General features: G+C 33.4%; 1 protein-coding gene across 1 annotated transcript; it reads left to right on the forward strand.

The window, feature by feature from the left end:
* The first annotated feature begins 783 nt into the window (after positions 1-783).
* Positions 784-1,695, forward strand: LOC106330427 (glutathione S-transferase T3-like). The gene has a single exon (XM_013768894.1). The coding sequence runs from the start codon at positions 784-786 to the stop codon at positions 1,693-1,695; it is 912 nt and encodes a 303-aa protein (XP_013624348.1).
* Positions 1,696-19,989: the final 18,294 nt, after the last annotated feature.

A 19,989-nucleotide genomic window follows, 5' to 3' on the forward strand; every position in this document is an offset into this window, starting at 1 on the left:
GTAGAAAAATAAGTTGTAAAAACTGATGTCGATGATGATTTTGCATGATGATGTTGAAAAAACTCGAATCCTTTGCATAGAAACCGAGTTATTGTTGGTTGATTTTAACTAGTGATGATGATGATCTTGGGTTTCTTGGTTGATTTTAACTAATGATGATGCTTAAGCTTCGTGTGACTGTTGAAAAATGGAGTCTTTTGGCATAGAAACACAGTTTGGGTTGGTTGATTTTAATAAGTGATGATGATGAGATTATTGTTTTTGTTTTCGTATTGTTATAGAAACAGAGTCTCCATGTCTATTGTTGTTGGTTATTGGTTTTCGTTTATCTCTTTACAGAGAACTAGCTTTTAATTTTACTTTCTTTGTTGGTTGTCTGAGGGTTGAGGATGTGCGTGGAAGCAAGTTGATGAGTTATTACGGAACCACTTTCAGAAAAAGGCAACGGATTCAACGTCATCAAAGCTTATGTCTTTCACTTCACAGATGGGAAGAGGTAATAAAAAGCTTCTTCTCTGTAAGTAGATTTTCTTTAATGGTTGTTGGATATTGATTAGGTAGGGAATTAAATGGACTTTAGGTTTGAAGTGATGTAGTTTGCGTGGTTGTTTTAGTTTTAGGTGTGGATATTGATTGCCATTAACAACAACATACATTTAAAAACTTAAAACTTCAACAACTAAAAAACTTTAACAACATTTAAACTTGCCTTTAAAACTTTAACAACTAAAACTTTAAGAACTATAAAACTGGACTCCTAAGCTATTGCCTTCGCCAAAGCTAATGGATCCATATAGCCAACATTCTAGCTTTCAAAACCTCTTAAACAGTCAAAACCCGAACATCACTCAACACCCTTATCAGTCTGTCCCTCTTGAGCCTAGTGTTGACCTCTCTGCGTCTGATGCCTCTGTGTTCGGTTCACAATGGACTGAAGATGGCCATGAAGATGCAGAGACTGTGTCTGACCGTAAAGAGAGACGTAAATGGTCACCAACAGAAGATGGTGTGCTAATAAGCGTTTGGTTGAACACCTCCAAAGACGCAGTGGTTGGGAATGAGCAGAAAGCAATTGCGTTTTGGAAACGAATTGTTTCTTATTTTGCTGCGAGTCCAAAGGTGGATGGTTCTCAAAAGAGGGAGGCAACGCACTGTAAACAAAGGTGGGGGAAGATTAATGAAGGCATATGTAAGTTTGTTGGATGTTATGAAGCTGCAACAAAACAGAGATCGAGTGGACAAAATGAGAATGACGTTTTGAAGATGGCCCACGAGATTTTCTACAATGACTACAAGGTAAAATTCACATTGGAACATGCGTGGTTGGAACTCCGCCATGATCAGAAATGGTGTGGAGCTTCTTCAACTAAGGATAAAGTTCATTCTAAAAGAAGGAAGTTAGATGATCAAAGCGCACATTCATCAACGTGTGTGCCAGGAGAGGATGAGCAACGGCCTATTGGTGTGAAGGCAGCCAAGGTGAAAGGAAAAAGGTCAGTGAGCAAGCAAACGAACTTGGAAGAGGAAGGAAAAGAGATTCAGAGCATGTGGGAGCTTAGGCAGAAGGACTTTGCTCTCAAGGATGCTCTAAACAAGCAAAAATTGCTTGACAGCCTAATTACCAAGACTGAGCCTTTAAGTGAACTCGAAAGTGCCTTACAAAATAAGCTTATTAAGGATATGTTGACAAGTTAGTTTGAGTGTTAAGTTGTGTGTCTTTAAGCATTTTCTTCTATGTCTTTATGCATTTGCTTATCTGTCTTTATGCTTCTTGTTTCTCTGAACTTGTATCGACTCTTTGTAATGTGTGAAATATGACTCTAGACTCTTAATGTTGAATCTTAATGTATAATATTGGTTCTGTTAGTATGTTTAATATGACTCTCGACTCTCTCTGTGTTAATGCCTTGTTTTTCTCTTGGTTGTGTATACAGCAGGTTGTCACAGAAGAAAAAGCCAAGACATGTGAATATATGTGACAGAAGAAGCCAAGACATGTGAATACATGTGACAGAAGAAGCGCCAACTTTATGCACACATGTGACTTCGCTGGTATGTTCTGTCATGATATTGGTATAGTGTTCGGCTTATGAGAAAACACAGCTTAACTCACACTCGTGACTTGCTTTCGCAGGTGGAGCCAACATGTGACAACAAAAAAGACAAGAGCATGTAATAGAAGAAGTTGTGTACTCTTTATAAACCTTGCCGAGTGTAATATGAAATGTTGTGTTTCCTTTTGTAATAGAAGAAGTTGGCTTTCTTTTTGTGACTTTGTCTCTAAACATTTCTCAAGTTACGTTTCTTTTTGTGACTTTGTCTCTACACATTTCTAAAGCAAATTCAATTGTCTCCGAAACGCCAATATCATTTCTCCCAAACTGCTTTACCCTTTCTCCCAAGCTCCAATACCATTTATCTCAAGCTCCATTACCATTTCTCCCAAGCTCAAATACCATTTCTCCCAAGGTCAAATACCATTACCATTTCTCTTAAAGCAAATTTAATTTCTCTTATCATTTCTCTTCCCAAGCTCAAATACCATTTCTTTTGCCATATCTCTTCTAAATGGCTTCTTCTTCTAATAATAATATTGAAGAAATGATGGATGAAAATTTCCGATCAACATTTCGAAAATCTCCTCATTCATAATGAAAATCGCCAAGAAGCATCAAGGTCAAAAAAAAAACAAGCCTACATTGAAAGACAACGGGAACAAGGACACATGCAGTTATGGAAGAATTATTTTAGTGAAGATGCAACAGATCATTCTCACATGTTTCGACGCAGGTATCGAATGAACAAGCCCTTGTTCATGCATATTGTTGATCGACTCTCCGCTGAAATCCCATACTTTCAACAAAGAAGAGATGCTACTGGAAGGTTCGGTCACTCTCCGTTACAAAAGGCGACGGCAGCAATTCGTATGATGGCATATGGTTGCCCAACAGATGCGGTCGACGAATACCTCCGACTTCGTGAGAGCACTGCGCTTTTATGCTTGAAAAATTTTGTTGAAGGAATCATAAATTTATTTGGAGATGAGTATCTAAGAAGACCCACGCCAGAAGATCTTCAACAACTACTCGATATTGGAGAGATACGTGGATTTCCCGGGATGATAGGAAGCATTGACTGTATGCATTGGGAGTGGAAGAATTGTCCGACCGCATGGAAAGGTCAATATACACGTGGATCAGGAAAGCCAACCATCGTTTTAGAAGCGGTCGCTTCACAAGATCTCTGAATATGGCATGCGTTTTTTGGACCTCCAGGTACATTAAACGATATCATTATTCTTGATAGATCACCGGTTTTTTATGATATATTACAAGGTCGAGCTCCAAAAGTTAAGTACATTGTCAACGGACATGAGTACCATTTGGCTTACTACCTCACAGATGATATTTATCCAAAATGGGCTACTTTTGTCCAATCTGTTCCACTTCCGCAAGGTCTGAAAGCATCCTTATTCGCTACCCATCAAGAAGTTGTACGTAAAGATGTCGAGCGTGCTTTTGGGGTTTTGCAAGCTCGATTTGCCATAGTCAAAAATCCAGCTCTTTTGTGGGATAAAATAAAAATTGGAAAGATAATGAGAGAATGTATCATTATACATAATATGATCGTAGAAGACGAACGAGATGGGTACACTCAGTTTGATGTATCAGTTTTCGCACAACCGGAATCAAACCAAAGTTCACAAGTGGATTTCACGTATTCTACAGATATGCCTTCAAATCTCGGCAATATGATGAGCATTCGGAATCGAGTTCGTGATAGAACAATACATCAACAATTGAAAGCTAATTTGGTAGAGAATATATGGCAAAAATTTGGAACAAATCAAGATTTCAACTAATCGGCGTCATTTTCGTTCTCAATTTTTAATTTGTATTTTTAATATGCTTTTATGTCATTTTAATTAAATTTTAATTTATGATTTTATTTTAAATCATTCTACTTTTAAAAAAAAATTAATTTTAAGAATCCCTATGAGATTCTCCCATTGGAGGAGGAAAAATTAATTACCACTAACAAAAGTTCTTAACTAATCAAATCGATCTTATTAACCACTAATTTAATCATTAGAACCCATTAGAGGTTCTAATGGATGGACATGCTCTAAAACGTCGAAGATAGTCGTCGTATCTGAGAAAGAAAAATAGGTTTCTTCTCCTCGCTCACCATAACCTCAACAATAGCCACAGAAGCCTTGACCGCCACAGCGTCCCCCGGCAAAAGGACCACCAACATTAAGACCACGACCACGTCCGTTGAAGAAAGGACCAAAATGGTTATCGGTCTCCTGACCGCGACCAGGACCACCGGAAACACGACCAAAACGGTCAAAGGTCTCCTGACCATGCACGACCGGGACCATATAAAAGACGATCATAACGCCTCTGACCAAGACCATCTGAAAAACGACCAAAACGGTCATCACTATACCTTTCATCAGATTCCTGCCCAAAATAGAATTGATCGATAGACATGTTATCTGCCTCCGCTTTTACACTAATCGATGAGATCAACAAATCGATCTTTTCTTCCATCTTTTGAAGACAACTATCCATCCTTTCTTCAATCTTCTGAAGACGATCAGCCAATCCTTGCAATATCTGCATCACATCAGATGTTTTCTTCTCGATCACAGCAGGATCTGCTTCAACAGTGGTGGCAGACTTATTGTCCATGGAGAATATGAGACGCGAACGAGTTTAGGTTAAAGAGAGAGTTGAGAACGGTAAAAACCCTAGACGCTTAGGAAGAATGTATTTATAGACTTTATATGCTGGCTTGAGGGACAAGTGTCTTTCATTTATTTGTGTTAAATTATTTTTGAGGATCGTTAAAGTTGATACATTTCAAAATTATGTTAATTCTCTAAATATATATACTCTGGTCTATAGATTTGTATCATACTTTTTTTGGTCGATTACTACAAATTATCAAGGATTTGTACTATTTCTTTTCTATCATTTACAGTATTCTGTAAATTATGAGTTATGTTTTTCTGAAAGTTTCCAAAAATCAGTGTCTTCCAATATGTCTATTTTTATTTTTAATTAGGCGAGGATCTGCTCCTTTTGCGAAGTAATACAGTAGAAACTCTATAAATTAATATTTATAAATTAATAAATACTATAAAGTAATAAATTTTCTCGGTCTCAAGTTGAACCGGTTCAAAATATGACATAAATCAATAAAATAATAAGATAATATTTTTTTTATAAAATCCTATGTAAATACATGGTCCCATTAAAATTACAAATTAATAATATAACAATATATACATTTTTTATTAGTACAAAATTAACATTATATTGTTGGTTTTACACTCACAATAAAAAATTTCTATATTTTTTACATTTCAATATATTTCGATAATATTTAGTAAAATTATATCTAAAATTACATTTAAGTTCTATAAAACATAAAAATATAGATTAAAGAATATACATTTTCTCGCTTGAGGGGCATATATATGTCTTTCATATATTTATTTTTCCAAATTATCTTTCCGGTTATTGTGAAATTGATTTAGGTAGATTTTAAAGATTTTTAAAGTTGATAGATCTTAAAATTATGTTGATTCTCTAGATATATATACTCTGGTCTATAGATTTGGATCATACCTTTTTTTTGGTAGATTGCTACAAATTAACAAGGATTTTTGATATTTCTTTTCTATCATTTGTCCTGTAAATTAAATATGAATTCTGTTTTTCTAAAATTTTCAAAAAATCAATGTCTTCCAATATTAACATGTTTATTTTTATTTGTTATTTTTAATTAGGTGAGGATCTGTACATTTTGCGAAGTAATATATATCTTTAAATGTTACTTTTTGTTTCAGTCTAAACTTTATTAGATAAAAAATTAATATTAAAATTATCTAACTTCATAATATAGACAATTAATGTATTAAATTATGTCCTTTAAGAGATATAAATTTGAATCAAAATCTTCTTTAATAATAACCGAACCATCATTAGGCAAGCAAGATTTAAAATCAATCAATTATTCTAATTGTGGATTAAAAATAATCTCAATGACATTAAAGGCATCATCCCAAATTTAATGTTAAATATATATATATATATAGCTTATAAAAACTAATGATTAAAACTAAATTTATAGAAAATATAAAAAATTAGCAAAACTTATGCAATTATAAATTTAAGTATGTTTAATAATAATAATCATTATCTAAAATAAATTAATAAGAATATTAATAATTTAGGATTTTATTTTATTTATTAAAATTTGGGTTAAAATTTTCATAACACATATGAACAAGATTAGTTTTTAAATTTATATAAAGACGATATATTCTCCGAAATTCAAAAACTTAATTAGGGTATTTTTAAAAATATTCATTGTTAAGACTTATGATTAAAACTAAATTTATGGAAAATATGACAAATCAGCAAAATAATTTATCAAATAATAGTACTGAAAAATTTCAATGATGTTTATTAAAACTGCTTACTATAATATCTAGTGTCATCCTAAAATTATAAACAAAATGATAACATCGCTAAAAAAAATTGTTTATTAAAACTAATGAATTGTGAATAATAATATATAATTATTTATTTATTATAAATAAAAATAGTAGTGGTATGCATATAATATGGTTAATATGTTGAAATAATATTATATTAATAGTTCTAACTATATTATGTTTGTACTGATATTCTTATGTTATTTTAGGTTTATTAGTCAGGAAAATACCATTAGTTCAAATGCACTGAAAATAAAATTAAAAATGGTAAATTAGATTTTTGAACGTATTTCAAAAGATATGTATTGTTTGTGGAAGGGTTCATGTTGTGATTTACTGAGATTTCTTGTATTCTTTAAACAGAAAGTTATAATAAATTGTTGGATTATGTAATACGGGTTCTTAAGTTTCTCAAAAATTACCCGAAAAGATATATCGTGGGACCTTGTGGTCCAATGGTACCAGACAGGCTCTGGATGCAAAAATATTCTGGGTTCGATTTTTATGTTGTGGAAGCTAAATCACATTGTTCTGTTTACCACGACTGCGGATCCGTCCATGTAAATACCCAAGAGAGGGCATGTCGTGGGCTACACCTCCACCGAATGGCTAACTCTGGGTTTTTAATAGACTTATGTTTAACCTTCTTAAGTTCAAAAAGATATATCTTTACCGCACTCAATTATTGCATCTTATATATTAAAAAAGAAGTCACAAACTTGATTCATGTGTGATTTTTTAAAAAATGGACCTAATGGATCTATTCCTAGAAAGTCATGTTACATTTAATATCTAATGTTATCATTTAAATTTTGGGCCTACAAGAAATTTTTATTGGGCTATCAATAATTTGATTTAAACAATAAATGATCGATTGGATTTATAGATAGTATAAATTAAATAAATATAATTTAATATTGTAGTACTGTACATCTATATGCTAAATATTTAAATATTTGTCGATGTTAACTTTTAAAATTATAAAGATGTTTTTTAAATAACAAAAATCATATTATCTAACAATGATTAATCTTTACTACCTTAAATCAATGAAAACAAATTTTAAAATATATAGTTTATTTTAAAAATTAAACAAAAACTAAATGTTTAATTATTTACTCGATAATATAAATCTATGAAGCGAAAAGTTTAATTTTTTTAAAACTTTTTAAATTTGTAAAATGTTACAATATCTTTGAATATGACAATAAAACAATATTTTACTAATCCTTATATATATAATTACGATTTTAATAATGAAATAATAATCCAAAAATATATATATATATAGAAGAAGCAGTGCCGTCTTAAAAAAATTTAATGAGCTAAGGTGAAATATAAAATAAAGACCTTTTTATAAGTTTTTTCTCAACTTTTATTTATTCTATTTCCATGAATTAAATAAAAAATTGTGGTATTCAAAGAAAAAAAATTAAAAATGAGTTTTTGTGTATAAATTAGATTTTGTTAATAGAAAAATTGAGAATGGTGTAAGTTAATTTTTTGTTCTTATTGTATTTAAATTATATTTAGTTAATCATACACTTTTTATTATAATTTCACCAACTAATTGATATTTAACAAACAAAAATAGACCTTTTTAATTAGTAAAATAACATAAAAAAAATTTGGACCTATGGAAGAGCCGGCTCGGAGAAGAAGATATAAATACATTTGAAAGTTTGAAACAATCTATTCAAAGAAAAAAATATACTGTAAACTTATTATGTTTTAAAAATTGATAAACACATACATATTATAATATATATCAATTTAAAATTGAAAACAAAATATTTATATAAAAATAAATGAAAACAAAAATCCGCGTGGTTGCGCAGATAGAGATATAGTTTATAATTAAAACACATTGATGGAGTGGGTAGAAAGAGAACTATCTACCTTATATCTTAAATTTCTTTTTATCTTAGCCGTCTTTCACTTATTTATTCTGCTTCGTTGCCACGGTCGCCGGTGGTGTGAGAGACTTTTCACCTTCTTTTATCCCCTTAGTCGTTTCATCTACAATTTCGATGTTTTTTGGCCTTTCTCATAAAATTATATTAGTGCAAACAACCAGTGAGGTGCCTAGCTTTGTAGGGGCGAAGTTAACTTGTGGCGCTATTCCGTTAATAATGTCATCAAAAACGGGTGATCGATCGAGAATATTAAGATCGTTCATAGTACCTGGAGCTCCAAAAAACGCGTGCCAAATCCAGAGGTCATATGAAGCTACCGCCTCCAAGACAATCGTTGGTTTATCGGTTCCTCGTGAATACATTCCTTTCCAAGCCGTGGGGCAATTCTTCCACTCCCAATGCATACAGTCGATGCTTCCAATCATCCCTGGAAACCCACGTTGTTCTCCAATATATAGTAGTCTTTGCAGATCCTCCGGTGTGGGACGTCTTAGGTATTCATCGCCAAACAAGTCGATTATTCCCGCGGCGAAATTGTGCAAACTTCTTCGAGCTGTTGTTTCTCCAATTCTGACATACTCGTCAACTGTGTCAGACCCACCACCATACGCCAATTGACGAATCGCATCCTTCGAAGTGTTAAGCCACGCACTGATCAGTACCTCATCATCTGCTGGATTCCATTTGCGCCTTACACCACGTGCAGCTGGTGTCTGTACTGGTGGCTCTAATGGTGCATCTTGAGATTGTTGTGAGCTGAAAGCCGGAAAAGGCTGTGATTCTCCGAAGTTAACACTAGAATGAAAACTTTCATAAGGAAAGTTTTCATGGAACACGCTACCTTGTTGACTGTGAAGTAGTCCTACGTAGCTAGAGGACTTGCTAGGAAGATTGTTTGGATCCATAACAGTAACAAAATATAAGAGATTTCTTGGAAAAAGACTAATGAGATGATAGAAGATAGAAAAGAGAAGAGATTTAAATAGGAGGAAGTGAAGACTACAAAGTACATCACCGCCTTAATGGCCAACTCCGAACAAGAAATGTCTAATCCCAACTTAATACACAACTAAAAAGCTATCAACTTTCTTTTAAAACATCAGTGGCTTAAATGTCTAACAGAAGACAGAGAAACAATCAGTTCACTGCATTACTATTGCAAGATTTTAATAAACATTACTCTATAAACTATGAAAATGCAAAGTCTCATGAAAAAAGCTAATCAAGACAAATGACATGAGATATTTAAATCTTTACGGATCAAATTTGTTCATAGAAATCTAAACCACTTAAACAATTGATCTCAAACCATAGAAATCTATACGAAACAATCATACATTTGTTCATAGAAATCTATACTAAAGCTCCAAACTTAGAAATTTGAACAACCATACAATCAACACGAAACAATCACACAAGCTACAACGAAACAATCATACAACCGAACCATAGAAAGCTGCGGATATCTATACGAACTATCATAAATTGCCGAACCCTAGCAACTATACAATTGTTCTCAAACCAATGAATCTATATCTTTTTCCCATCGAATCTAACAAACACTCGGATAAATACCATTTTATTCTTCGAATTTCTAGAAAACCCTAAAAAAATTTCCAAAATCAGATCGGACTTGAAAAACATACCTTGTTAAGATTGGGACGATTCTCAATGGTTTTGGGGAGGATTGCTTCTCGTCGTTTTGGAACGGAAGCGAACCGATGTGGATTGAGCTTTGGAGAAGGATCGAGGGATCAAACGACGCCGGAAGCTGCGACCTCGCCAGCGAAGATAATACCGATCTCCAACTCCAGTGAAAGAGAGAAGACGCAGGGTTGCCTTTCGATTTGAAGAGATGGATTTGGAGATCAAGGCTTCGCCGTCGTCATCGCAATCGCCTTCGAGCTTTCGAATTTTTTTTTTAATTTTGGATTTCGGATTCCTCGAGGAGAAGAACACGCGAACAACACAGATGGAATCGGCCACTCCCGTGCTGCCACGTCGTCAACGGGACGAGCCCGAACAGCCCTTACTTAAGGCCCGTCCCACTCTCTTTTAATTTTTTTTTCATTTATATTCAACCCATTAATACGTATGGGACGGGCCTAAGGGCCCCCGATACCGATGCTCTAAGGCAAAACTTAAAATAAACTATGTATCATAACTACTATGTAAAACTGTAAAAATTATTATTATAAAACTTATATAGATGATATTAATCGTATATAGTATTTAGCATTGTTATGAAAAACTATATATAAGTTTTATTCTTTATAGAATTAACTAAGTTAATAAGATATTAAACATTCAATATTAAAAAAATATGCTATTAAAATTTTGTAAATATCTGATGAATTATTTTGCCAAATAAATTTTTTAAAAGTTAGAAACTTATAAGAGAATCAAAATCATGTGATAAATTAAATACCTTATAAGATTATGAAAATAAATTAAAATTATAATCTAAAACATTAAAGAAAACCAGCAAAAGAAACAAGTCATGAAAATCATAACCAATAATAACTCATGTAATTTTATTGTAAGTTCCTTGATATAGCTCAAATTGTAAAATAATTCACAGATATTTAAGCAAATTAACCAATTGATTTGAGTAATGAAGTCCTAAAATTTGGAAAAAAGGGGCCCTTAAATTTGATTGATATGATGGGGGCATGAGGAAATTGCCTCTTTAGGAACATAGTAAGCACGGCTCTGCAAACAGCCGTTTAAAAAAAGAAACATTTATAACAATTTGGTTCTCTGTTTTATTGGAAATTTGGAATCAGGAATTTCTGCCTGATTAGTTTCTCTCCATGTTGCTGTCTCTCCATCCGATGCTGTCTTCTCCTATGACTCGGTTCTTTTGAAATCCTCAGTTAACCTTACAACCCTTGACTCTGTTTATTGTGACGACTATTGTTCAGGTAACACTTTCAACCAGAATCATCTTGACCTTGCTGTTTCTTAAGATTTTACTTTTCTATCAGCAGCTCCTGAAGAGAGATCAAATACTTCTCGTATCATAACAAACAAAAACTTCTTACTCTCGACTTGTTTTCCAGATTCAAGAACACACCCACCAAAAGTTTAACCTAACTCATCATAACCAGGGGAGAAGCTAGGAAGTTTATATAGTGGGTGCAATATTAATTAAAAAAGAAAATAAGACATAAAGAGGGTTTGAATATGAATTATTTGGGGGTGCACAATCTAAGTTTTACCATCTGATCTACCGAATTCTTAATGTTTTGCCCCACAACATTTAAGTGATAAATATTATCATGGGTGCACATGCACACATAGTACATAAGGTGGCTTCGCCCCTCATAAGCAGTTATGTACTCAGCTGGATTCTTGCTTCTATGATTATTTGATAGTTCTTCGAGGAGTATCTCAAGAATAATGGATTTAAGTGTTGTGCTTTGTTTGCTTGTTTCTCCGCAGCAATTCTTGTGGGTCATATTCTTTAGGCCATATTTTATTGATGCTTTATATATATATATATATATATATATATATATATATATTACAATACTAAACGGAGAATATAATGCGTGTTTAGGGTGTCCACGTCTGCAAAGAAAATCGGCCAATAACAGTCATTCGTTTTGCCACGTCACCACTATTTGTCCAGAGAAAAATTCAAAAGGCTACGTTTGGGCTCTATGTTGATTTTAATGGCCCAGATGACAAGGCCTAGATGACTAGGTCCAGATTATTTCTCTTACTCTTAATCTGCGCCCCAGAAAAAAAAAACTCTTAACGGCGCGATGATTCCACTTCGTCTTCTCCGATTAGTCTCCATATAATCTCAATTACTAAACCTCATATGCATCAATCAATTGTGCTCTTCAATACCCTCTTAATGGATTTGTTTCGCCTCCTCTTTCTCCTTCTTGATAAACCACTTCGTGAAAACATTCATTCATTGAATCCTGAAAATCTTCTCCCAAGAAGTTGAAACTATGGCGATGAAACCACACAGCAAGTCCCCTATATCCTCCGCCAAGTCTCACGTAGGTATGCTCTTCAAAGATATCTCACCAGGTCCACACGAATCCGAGTTACGATTTCGTCTGATACATTTCTGGGAGGCTAGAAACTCTGCAAAAGAAGGACCTGTATTTGTATCTTTGTTCCACACAAACATCACGCAAGCGATAAACCACATCAAGAAATGGCGACCATATCCGCGAAATCCACCCGCAAGGCTGCGGTGGCTCAATTTTTCAACGATGTCTACCCTGGCTTCTCGGAATCGGAGTTGCGTTTCCGGTTAATCCATCAATGGGAAGCAAGAAACAAAGCGAAAGGGGCATGCTTATTTCAAATTGCTCCTCATCCGTGAGCAGGTATGCAATCTAATTTCAAATAAGATTATTTGCGTCCCTGATATTTAAATTCAACATTCCAGATGACTGTCTAATATTGTTTACGACGGGACTGTTATACCAGGGTTCATCTCATCTCCGTGATGATTGATTCCACACAAAACTAAAGCATGGGACCACCTACAACCTACTGAATTACTTCGCAACCAAAAGTAAGGACATTTACTGAGTTGTTGATCACCATCAAACAATTTTTTTTACACACAACGATGTCTTCTCAGAGATTGAGAAAAAAAGCGTTTGTTCACTGACACAGACAAGTTCATGTTCCATTTATTCGAAAACCTCTATGGTAAGCTTCATATTCTCCTACCTTGGATGACTTACTTCCGTAATTATTTCAAATTTCATTAAGGTTTTAACACCCCTTTACGTAGACAATTTCGCCATCGAATGATGTAGATGTTGTACAATCTCTCGTTAACGGCCCGGTACTTGATCAAGTTGATAGCTTCCACTCGGGGAGTATTGGTTAATCTACAGCCACAGAGTATGCTGTTTCAAATTGGATATACTACCGAGATTCCCCTGTATTTACGTCAAAATTTAACGCACTCTCGACGACCTTTTGCAAGGGACTTCTTATGAATGTATACGTATGGGACCAGGCTGCCAACGAGTTGTACATGAAATTCAATGAAGCCGCTGAAATACTATGAGACAAATTTCTGGAATTATGATGAATAGTGTGATTTGTATGAACTTTATTTTACTACCATAGGACAACTGATATTTGTAAAGAATAATAAGAACATAAATTAAAATTTAATACCGAAATATAAAAATAAAGAAGAATTGCAGAGTCGAGATAGTTAATCTCTTTCCTTAAATCTTTAAACGCCCCGTAGTGTGACGGTTTCAGGGCGCTCAGATTACCAGAATACAACTGCAGCATTGTTTCTGTTTACCATCACCGAAAAACAGAATCTATCGACCATATTTCTGTGATGTACTCTCAGACTCAAAAAATAAAAATAAAAATATTCAAGTAGAGGATCTTGGTTTTGTTGTTGTTGATCGTATGAATGTATTCGTCACTTTCCTTATGGCTAACAAGCCTTATTTATAGGAAATGAAATGACATTACGTTATGGTTTTTAAAACCAAACGTTGAGAACAATGGAGTACTTTAAGTCAAAAATCAATGTTGTCATCATGGTATTTGATCCCTTTGACTTGATTTTTTAATGACTTAACAATAAGAAATATATAATTTATTTGATCAAATCAAACATAAATAATTTTTTTTTTTAATTTGGATTTTCATTTTATGTTTTACAAACATAAAGATAGTCATCAATAAAATTTATATGAATAAGTAGTGGTGACAATATCCATCTAACAAATTCAAATCCAAACTCAAATATCCAATGTGTGACATTTGCTAATTTTTATACTTAGCCAAATTTTAAAGTTTTACAAGCTTTGTAAGTCACTAAATTTGGACTTCCATTTCTCATTCACAACAACTTCGGTTTTGACATGAGGTTACACTACTTCATAGTGTTTTTCAAACATTCAGTTATTCCGACGAACGTCTTCGCCCAGAAACTTACCGAAAATGGTCCAAAACAATTTTTGTCAAAAACGAGTTCCAACAATCCCCCACATGAATAGAAATGACTCTAGACACTAGACGACTCGACATACTTGACTTCCTAGACAAGACTCGACCTAAAGACTTTTGAGAGTACAAACAAAAAATCCACTGCATGATGAGTTGGTAGCAATTTTTCAGCTTGAACCAGTCATTGTTAATAGCTATCGGATTTACTCGGCCAGGAGGTGGCCATGATGTCTTGAACCTCCCGGGCTTTGGTGTAAACCTAGACAATAGCTATAACACAGTTTCATTCTCTCACAGAACTAGGTTCTCTATTGTGTTCATTTTGGCCGTGAACAGTCCTGGTTAATCGCCGTGAACAGTTGGTTAATCATGAGTGAACTTGGTGGATATAGCCTTTCCTTCATTCTCCTAGAAACGGCCTCATTTCACACTCACCAGGTGATTTGCCATTAGCTTTGTTTAGAGGAGTATCATGTACTACTCCATTCATATCTCAAAGCTATGGACACAAATCATTAAAAGCAAATGCTTATCCTATAATCCTTACATGTAGCACTGTTTAGTCATCATAGGAACTGGGTATAGACCGAAGTCTTACAGTGCTTTAGGCAGATTTAGTTTGACTTAGTTGTTTCCTTGAACCTATTTCTTGGGATCTCCAGTCAGTTAGGTAGAGTTACCGCCAAACCTCATCTTAATTCACAGGCTACCCATTCCTTTAGATGATATAACAACTTGATCTCATGACACACCTTTAATAAAAGGATCCTAGGTTGTCATCACATTCAACATAATCTCTTGAGATTAGTCGAGATCAATTGTCTAATGAATTTTGTCATCTTTTTTCAAGATACAATTAATCATTATACACAAACTCAGTGTATGACATTAGCTTTTTTTTAAATTATATTGTGATAACTATCACTAAGTTCATTTGGTCTCTTGCCAACAACTTTATATGGTAAACAAAGTTTCCCCCACATTTCTTGAGATAACTCAAAAAACATGCACATTTACATTTAACATCTCTTAAGAGTTTAGAAAATTAATCTACAACTCCTTTAGATTTAAATAAAAAGCATTTTTGAAAATTATTACAATTTTCTTAAAAAAATGTATTTCATTTTTAGAAATTGACATTTTTCATACAACTATTTTCATAGTTCTCTCAAGTTGATTTTTAAATCTAACTTGTATGTTTTGGATCTTTTCCAAACACATATTTTGATTTTTTTTTACCAAATATACATATCATTACAAGATATTATTTTTGCTATCAAAACCCACACAATTTATATGATTATTCTCAACCATATTAACTTTAGAAACTACAATACACATGTCAGTTTCAGTCACATTGGTCTGAAAATTCTCATTGTTTTTGCATGGTCAATCTTCTTGTAACTTGCATTTAAGCATTGATGAAATATAAATGTTTTTGATTGCTATCAACAAACATTTTATTTTCTATGGCAAATGATTTATATGTGGCAGACCTCTCCCAAACTTAATTTGGGGCGTCGACTCACAAAATCCATTTCCATCCACGCAACTTAATCTCTCAAAGATCAAAATGTTTATATATATATATATATATATATATATATATATATATAACTATGGTATCACCATACATAAAACTTGAATATCCTTTTCTTTTCTCATTGGTCACACATGTTTTTAATAACTAAATTAAATTACGCTTAAGGAGAAAATCTGTAACAATGAAACAAAAAACGTTAATCTTGATAATTAAATCAGACAAGTCAAAGCATTAACACACACTGTGACTAGTAACTTTTTCTTTTAAACACCTTTATGAGGCAGTAAAACGTTTTAAGAGTTAAAAACAATGGAAACCAAATCAGTGCTTTGAACATGTCAAACCAAAATCAAAATTAAAAACCAACAGCTTTTTTTTTATTCTATTAAAAACTGCAATAAAATAACTCAACAAACCCTGCATTTGTTTTCCAGTTTGATTGTTAGGATGATGAACACCTGCTCAACAAAAGAAACAATTGACTGAAAACTATAATAGTAAATAAACGATAATTCTGATGAAAAAATGATTTCCATCATCTTGCTTTTCCCGGTTCCAAGAATGATTTAATTCCTTATTTCATATAACATGTTCTTAGAAAAAACTTTCGACAAAATATCAGTATTGTTAGTGAAAAAGCATAAACAATATTTAAAGATTTAAGAGTGTAGGAACTTTATTTTACTACCATAGACAACTGATATTTGTAAAGAATAATAAGAAAATAAATTAAAATTTTAATACCGAAATATAAAAATAAAGAAGAATTGCAGAGTCGAGATAGTTAACCTCTTTCCTTAAATCTTTAAACGCCCCGTAGTGTGACGGTTTCACGGCGCTCAGATTTCCAGGATACAACTGCAACATTGTTTATGTTTACCATCAGCGAAAAACAGAATCTATGGACCCTATTTCTGTGATGTACTCTGAGACTCAAAAAATAAAAAAATAAATATTCAAGTAGAGGATCTTGGTTTTGTTGTTGTTGATCGTATGAATGTGTTCGTCACTTTCTTTATCGCTAACAAGCCTTATTTATAGGAAATGAAATGACATTACGTTATGGTTTTTAAAACCAAACGTTGAGAACAATGGAGTACTTTAAGTCAAAAATCAATGTTGTCATTATGGTATTTGATTCCCTTTACTAGATTTTTTAATGACTTAACAATAAGAAATATATTATTTATTTGATCAAATCGAACATAAATTTTTTTTTTTTTTAATTTGGATTTTCATTTTATGTTTTACAAACATAAAGATAGTCATCAATAAAATTTATATGAATAAGTAGTGGACGCAATATCCATCTAACAAATTCAAATCCAAACCCAAATATCCAATGTGTGACATTTGATAATTTTTATACTTAGCCAAATTTTAAAGCTTTACGAGTTTTGTAAGTCACTAAATTTGGACTTCCATTTCTCATTCACAACAACTTCGGTTTTGACATGAGGTTACACTACTTCATAGTGTTTTTCAAACGTTCGGTTATTTTGACGAACGTCTTCGCCCAAAAACTTACCGAAAATGGTCCAAAACCATTTTTGTCAAAGACGAGTTCCAACATGATTCACCAAGCTTTATTTGCAAGACATGTCGTACATAATCATCATGGCTTTCAGTTTTATTCACCAAGGTCATTGTCTCTTAAAACTTTCTGATTTGCTTTTGTATGGAGTTTTATAAAGGGTTATACAAGGCATTTTAGTATAAAGTTGGAAGCTTTTTATTTTGAGGATAGACTGTACTGTTACATATGTTTTATGCAGGGTTCCTCTTTTCCAAGAGATGAAATGTTTTGGTAATTCTTTCCTTGACTCCAAAGTGGGGTGATCATCCGGCTGTCATGGCTGATGAGTTTGTTGATGGAACCTCATAAATCATTTTTCAAACACTTTTGTCTCTTGGACCTCCAAAATCAGAGTAAGTACTACAACCACTCTCCAAACAAGCAAACCATAAGATGTGAAAAGTTGTAGAACATCTAAACTATGTTCTCAGATCTTTGCAGATGGGATTTCTGATTTTACCAAAGCAGCGGTCGAACATCTTGATGGTCCCACATATAATTTCATAACAATTATACAGCGATTGGTTATCTTGGTCAGCATCCTGCCAAGCTTTTGTGTCTTTGTTTATCTTAGTAATGACATGATGTAGGAACAGGGGTTGGAAAAAAAAGATTTTCAGTTGAGACGTTACTGGCAAAGGAAATATGATAGAACATATGGTTTGTAAACACCCAAATAGGAACAATTGTCCATTCGATTCTGCCAGATGTTCCTTATAATTAACTGTTTATTTCTTCTATTCATTTTTTTTGCAGTTAATCTTTACCATTCTCTATTTCACAAGAAATGTCCACCTCATCAAAGGTAGCCCTGGGACGGATCCGGATATCCGGGAAATTTAATGTATCCGGATCCGGATCCGGATCCGTCGGATCCGGATCCGGATCCGTCGGATCCGTGGATTTAATATCCGGATCCGGATTCGTAGTTTCCGGATATCCGGGTTTCGGATATCCGTCTCGATATTATATTATCCGCGGATATCCGGATCCGGATCCGTCAAAATAATTAAAAATAATTTTTTAATATACTAATTTTTTTAATATAATACATAAATTAAATATTTATAAATATATTTATATATGTTTATAATATTGTAAAAACTAAAATATAATATTATAAGATTAATTCATGTATAAATATTAATATATCAAATATTAATATATCAAATATTAATATTAATAAAATTTAAAAATTTAATGTATTTTAAAAATACGGATCCGGATCTTAATCCGGATATCCGGACCTAAAAATTAAGATATCCGGATCCAGATTCGGTTTGCACGGATCCAAGATTTTACTATCCGAATTCGGATCCGGGCACCCCGGATATCCTATTTTCGGAGCGGATCCGGAGCGGATCTCGAATCGAATCCGGATCTCGGATAATAAGTCCCAGGCCTAATCAAAGGTGCATGCGTCCTTGAAAGTATTTTATCAAAATGAAGTTAGTTTGTGCATTTCGTTAAATGCTAATTGTTGCAGATACCCATTTAATTCTGGTGGGGTTCTGTAAATGACAAATAAAAAAAGTCATGAGTCTCATGGCAGAAAATGGTAGTGGCAAAGAATAATATAGCTGACAGTGGGTTGTAGCAAAGCCACGTTGCAGCTCCAGTTTTCAGGAAATCACCATCGTTGATTCAAGTGGTGGTATTGTATCCAAAGTTTCTTGTATCCTTTTGATTGTTTGAACAAAGTCTTAGCTTTTTCGAGGAAACTTCTAATCGTAATTCCGCATGAAGTGTAGTGATCTACAGTAGTTATGTACATAGATTTCCGATACAACAAGCTGTTATAAGTAGTAGCAGAAGTCTATTTCTGGTACAAGTCTTTCTCCATTTACCTTATGTTTTCCACCTCTTAAACTTTGGATATTCAGATGGATAGCTTATCTGAATTGAGTCATTAACAATAATATAATTTATAATTTTATTTCCGGAAATCTCCTACTTCTTGACATGACTAAAGGTGTAGGTGTGTTAGTCTTTAACAGACGCATAGCAATATCTTCTAATTATGTGGTCGGTGGATATAATACCAAACATACACTTAATGTACGGAGAATAATTTGGATGATGTATAATGTTGAATAATATCTTGAATCTGTTGGGCCTTAATATTTTGAAGCTCACTAGTGCTAGGATTTTCTAGGACACAACAATATATATCTTGTGCCTCCTCTAAACCTAGTTAGCAGCCGTAGAGAAACTAGATCTGATCTTCTTGTAGACAGATCTCTGTAATTTCTCCATCAATAAAATCTCTCTTTGCCCATGGATGTAACCGTTAGGGGTGAACCACGTTAAGTCTCGGTGTCTTTCTTTATTGTTTATCCATATGTTAATCTCTATCTTCTCACATCTGTCACAACAAACTAGTATCAGAGCTTCGGGTTGAATCTGGTGAGAAGATGTCTGGGATGAATATGAAGATCGACAATTTTACTGGAAGGAACAGTTTCAGTCTCTGGCAAATCAAGAA

The sequence above is a fragment of the Brassica oleracea genome, chromosome C3 (assembly GCF_000695525.1).
Source record: "Brassica oleracea var. oleracea cultivar TO1000 chromosome C3, BOL, whole genome shotgun sequence".
Classification (NCBI taxonomy): Eukaryota; Viridiplantae; Streptophyta; class Magnoliopsida; order Brassicales; family Brassicaceae; genus Brassica; species Brassica oleracea.